The sequence below is a fragment of the Rhagoletis pomonella genome, unplaced genomic scaffold (genome assembly GCF_013731165.1).
Source record: "Rhagoletis pomonella isolate Grant_MI unplaced genomic scaffold, Rhpom_1.0 Rhpom_scaffold_00004, whole genome shotgun sequence".
Classification (NCBI taxonomy): Eukaryota; Metazoa; Arthropoda; class Insecta; order Diptera; family Tephritidae; genus Rhagoletis; species Rhagoletis pomonella.
Window position 1 is genome coordinate 7,829,177 of NW_023458558.1, and position 5,541 is coordinate 7,834,717.

The following is a 5,541-nucleotide window of genomic DNA, read 5'->3' on the forward strand; positions in this document are numbered from 1 at the left end:
CTCAATTATTTTTTAAATGTTGTAAGTGAATTTTATATGGTTTTTGTGTTTGAATACTACCGAAAACAACAGCTGTGAGGGAAATGGCTTATTTGTATACTTAGACTTTTTCCTATAATTATCATGTGCGTATATGTATGTATATTCTAAACACCACTTGCATTAAAACATGTACATAAATAGTTGTGTATTTGTGTTTTTCTGGTTATTCACATTAATATGCGTGTGTTAATCAATCGCAAAACACTCATTTACAAATACTAAAATTAAGACATTATTCATTTCAAAAATCTGCCCATTCCATTGGAAGTAGTTTTTTTTTTATGAATTTTAAATTTTAGAATTTCTACTGTTATGTATTCACGATTTATGATTTGTAATGCAGCATGTACATATATATATATATATATTAGGGTGTATGCTATAATTGTTGTTGCATTGTATTATTCATACAAATTTATTTGAAAATGCTTCTCTAAAACTCGGTTCATTGTGAATATATATGTGATCGTGGCGGCGTGTGCGTATGCGGGTGCCAGTTCTGAAGGCCTGGGCATAATTGGCACACTGAAGTGGTCTACTAAAGCGTAGTGGCACTCGGGGAAAATTTTAACTATTTTTGATCTTCCACACAAAAACTCACCTCAGTTTACAGGCGCTATTCAATTACTTCTTTCCTTTAAAATGCAAGAAGTTTGTGCACAAAATTTTTCCTATTTTACTCATATACCTATACACTAGCAACACTAGTAGTGCCATGTTTCACCAAATGTATTACATTTACAACTCATTCCCTTCGCCTTTAAATTAGTCCGTTTATTTATATTCAAATTGATGCGCGAACTGTGCCGAGATTTTTAATTTCGCTATTGCTTAAAAGTTTTAATTGCGCCCGTAAATCTGCAACGCCTCTTGCAAAAGCTCATCATGCGCGTTGTTATAGCAAATCACATGTTTAAGAGAGAAAGAAATTCACGCATACGGATGATAGCTGGTTGCGAAATAAATAGGTTTTCCGCGTAGTATGTTCCTCTATTAAGCTGATTTTAAATTTCAAATAACTCACTGCAATTGGGCTTTTACAAAGATGTTTAAGCAATAGCGATTTCAATTCTCATCGCAGGCACATAATGATTTAATACCGTGGCGTTTGTTTTTTGTAATTTTATTTTTTTTTTTTGTATTTATTTTAATTTTAGTTTTTTGAAAATAATTTCGTTGCCTTCTTTAAATTAAATTTAGCATTGCAACGGCAACGACGAAGACGACAATTTTTATTTACTATTACACTTTGTTAGTGTATAAAGTAAATATATGTATGAAGTGTGTTTTCTTTCATCTTTCGATTGCCCACTTATTTGCATTTTATTAATTTGATGTGTTTCTCTTAATAAGATTTGTATGCACTCCAACATTTCCTCAACTCCGTTTTTCCACTCATACAATATTTATGTATATATGCATTTATAATTCGACAAAATTTATTTAATTAGTATTTTGCGAAATTAATTTCATTTTATTTATTCTCTAGTAGATTACGCGTTATATACTTGTATGTAGTATGTATTTATGTATAATTATTTATGTATGCATGTTTAGTTTGTTATAATTTTGTCTGTCGTCCATCCATCAGCAGTGTCCGTATTAACAATCAACACAAAAAAAAAAAAATCCATACAATTTCTTACGTTCGCATTCTTCTGTAACTTGCTGTTGCTACTTGTTTTTTGTTACAATGGCAGACTGCAGTTTGTTGTTATCGATAATTATTTGATCATGTTTATTGTATTTCTGTTACACCTATGGTTGTAATTGTTTTTGTTGTTGTTGCAGCTGCTGGTGTGTACGAGTCTGCACGGCACGACACTGGCTACTGCAAGTTTATTTTATGGCTATTTCTTTTACAAATTGTTGTTGTAATGTGTTGAAGACATTGTTGCGAATGTTTTAATAATTGATTCTGCAGCCGCTGCGGCCGCTGCTGCTGCTGCCGCCGCGGCTGCGGCTGCTGCATTAGTAGCGTAATTTTGCTATGCCATACGTGGCTTCTTCTGATGCGGCGACTCTTCCTCTTCTTCTTCTTCGTAGTCGTCCTCATCACCAGAGTCACTTTCATAGTCGACAAGACCCTGTAAATTAAGCAAATATCGATATACCAGAGATTATTTAATGCGAAAGACTGCGATGTCTCTATCTGACTTTTTGATGCAAGTCGAATTCTGATTTACAGCTTAATACCGCACATAAGTTATGTGACCCCCCCAATGACTTTAATAGCTATGCTATTTGGAATACCGTGGCCGCAGTAGCCGAGTATTTAAAGGTGTGTTTTATTGTAACAACATACAAGTTCCCCAAATAGCTTTTGATGGGAACGTTGCTGAAGTGACAGTCGTTGTCCAAATATAAATCTGGGTCGCTCCAGTTACGTAGACCAGACTGTCGTGAGAATGTTAGTGGTTAGCGGTGCCTACTTCTGCTCGGTAAGACCAAGGTTCGATACCTGGTCCGAGGAACATCTAAAAATAGAAACGGTTTTTTCTATAAGTAGCTGTCGCCTCTCGGCACCTCGGAAAGAAAGATTTTCATAAAAAAAAACCATCCGCCGGTTTGAAGCGGCGAAAAACTCTAGGTCCCTCCATTTGTGGAACAAGATCAAGACACACAAAACCACTTTGGAGGAGAAGCTTGGCCAAGCACTTAACAAAAATGTCGGCGCCAAATATTTGGATACTGTAGTTTATTATATTTCTCGCCTACCTTTTTCAAAATACTCTCCCCAGTGACGACGGTCGAAATAGCTCCTTCTTTGCCGTTGCCGCTGCCCATATTATCGACGCTATCGTTGTGCTTCACAACATTTAGCGCCAAAGTGTCCGCGGCATTGGCGGCTGCTGCCAAATTCGCCGCAGTTACTACTCCTCCACCACCAGCACCAGCCATATTAGGTGTCACACCAGTTACCGTGGCCGCCACAGCTGCCGCTGCAGCGGCTGCCACCGCAGCGACGGCATCACTCGATGCAATCGATGTTAGTAGCTGTGAAGCAGCTGCTGCAGCGGCAGCCGCCGACTCTGACAAAGCGGTCGATGTGGATGGCGCCGCTATCGATGCTGATGACAACGATTGCGATTGCAGAGCTGTAACCGCTGACGATGGTGATGCTGTGACGGCAGTTGATGATGAAGTGGCGGCACCGGCCAATGCTAATTCTTGATGTTGTGGTACAATGGAAACCAAATGCTGTCGCAGTTCTACAATATCGGGATCTTCGTGCGAACGCTCTGCATGCTGATGCTGGTGATGATGTTGGTTCTGCGCTTCTAAATGCGCGGCACTAGCTGCCGATGTGCTAGCTACACCAGCCGCAGCAGCCGCTGCTGCTGCGACCAATGTGCTATTTAGATTTAGCTGTTGTTGCTGTTGCTGGAAATTGTGTAGTGCCGTTTGCTGTTGGTGGTGGAGCGCTATATTGGCGGCCACAGCAGCTGCGCCTAGATGCGCCTGTGTAGCAGCAGCGGCAGACTGTGAATGGTCAATGCTACTACCGCTATTGGACGCATTTGAAACCACATCACTGAGACTCACACCGCTGATGGATGAGACCCCACCGATGCCACTAACTCCCACAGCCGGTGTCAATGTCGTTGAAGTGGTCGTTGTGGAGCTTAAACTATTCACGCTGCTACTGCTGCCGAGCAGACCGCCTTGAGGTGGCGACTTTTGTTGAATCGATGATTGCTGCTGCGACGGAGATTGTGAAGGGCCATTCTTTTCGGTAACGGCTGCAAATGCCAAAGAAATATGTTCAAAATGGGAGAAGAAAGTTAGAAAAATGTAGGGACTAGAAAACTTACATTTCATAACGCTGTTGTAGGTATCATATTCGTCGGCGAAATCTTCCTCCTCATTAAACCACATTTCCTCTTCGTCGTCCATTTGTCGCGGATCTCGGCGGAAGCGACTACGTATAATTGGTATGCCGCTACATTATTTACGTATAAAAAAAAAACAACGTACGTTAGTATGCTTGAATGATCAAATGTAGACTTTTATTTAAAATATGACCACTTACGTATCCAGCGACATCTTGTCGCGATCCTTTATTCGGTCTTGATACTGGTCGTACCGATTTTTGAGATATTTAAATGTTTGCACATATTCGATTTCATCAAATATTTTGCTGAAATTCTCCACGAAGTAGACGCAAAGTGTTTTGATGTCTTCAAGTTTCACGAACTCAAAAAGTTCCAATATAGCCGATTCGAGTAAATTATATCTGCCATTGTTTCTAATGAATGCGTCAACAACTGGTGCGAATAAGTTTCCTTTAACTATATGCCTGTTTAAAAAATAATAATTGTTATATGTAGGGCTCGGAATGTCATGCACTCAAAATACAAAAATATGCCCTATAAACGAGTAAAATATGCGATTAAAAATATTTGCCTAACATTTTTTGCGGATACAAAAATAAAAAACACATATATTATAACAAGAAAATAACCGAAACAATTCACTTGAAAATACAATACATATGTATGTTTGTTAGTTTTTCAAAATTCGGTGTCAACGACATTTTTGAGTTTCACATGAATCCGAAAAAATTTTAAATTTTTCCGCCATTTTGAATTTTAAAAAACGAACATCGGATTCGTAATCAGCGACACCAAAAACACCCGAGTAACGAGTTTCAAGCGATTCCGATCAATTTTTAAAAAAGTCATTCGCCATATTGGATCCGCCATTTTGAATTTTAGAAAACTAACATCGCATTCGTAATCAGCGACACCAAAAACACCCGAGTAACGAGTTTCAATCCATTAAAACGCTCAGAAGCATCAAAATCAACTTGGTAAACTTTAAAGTCGTTTTTCTCGAAACCTTTTTTTCTGAGCGTAGGTCCCTTTTAACTTTACGTGTCACATACATATGTATAAAATTAGCTTATAATCAAGCAGATTGCTGCAATCGTGTGAAAATAGAAACATTGACAGCTTAACAGTTGTTCCGATGAATGTTTGGTTGGCTTAATGGGATGTCACCCTGGTGACAAGCAACCACAACCATTTGGCGGCTTTAATTAATTTTAGTACACATTACGACTGGTTTTCACTGTCATATTTTGAAATCAAAATTTGGCGACATATTTTGAGACAACTTTATCTTTTTTATCCATACCTTTACCGATGATATTATGGGCCAAAAACTGACAGATAACCGATTTCGCAGCCCATGTACCCGGCTAAAGACCTATCCTGATTCAAATCAATCGATAAACCTAATTTTTAATCCCATTTGACAATATGTTTTCACTACTTTCGGCAGTAAGTTTGTAGGTATCTTTCTTTGCTTTTTAAGTGGGTCGTAGGACACCACCAGGACTGTACGATCCTGTACGGTTCCACCTCTGCTTGGCCTTCAATTAATAAATTTCGGTAATGTTTGCATGGGATCCGCACCTTGCTAGTTCGTCCGCTGAATCGTTTTCGTAATTTACTACGTTTATACGCATGCATAAGTCGCTTTAATTCATTTCGC

At 38.7% G+C, this 5,541-nt stretch overlaps 1 protein-coding gene across 1 annotated transcript; it reads right to left on the reverse strand.

The window, feature by feature from the left end:
- Nucleotides 1–1,723: 1,723 nt before the first annotated feature.
- LOC118736910 (serine/threonine-protein phosphatase 4 regulatory subunit 3-like) lies at nt 1,724–4,414 on the reverse strand. The gene is made up of 4 exons (XM_036467042.1): nt 4,076–4,414; nt 3,858–3,985; nt 2,761–3,785; nt 1,724–2,129 (listed from the first exon to the last, which is right to left on the reverse strand). The coding sequence occupies exons 1-4, from the start codon at nt 4,087–4,089 to the stop codon at nt 2,031–2,033; spliced, it is 1,266 nt and encodes a 421-aa protein (XP_036322935.1). The 5' UTR covers nt 4,090–4,414; the 3' UTR covers nt 1,724–2,030.
- Between the last annotated feature and the right edge of the window lie 1,127 nt (nt 4,415–5,541).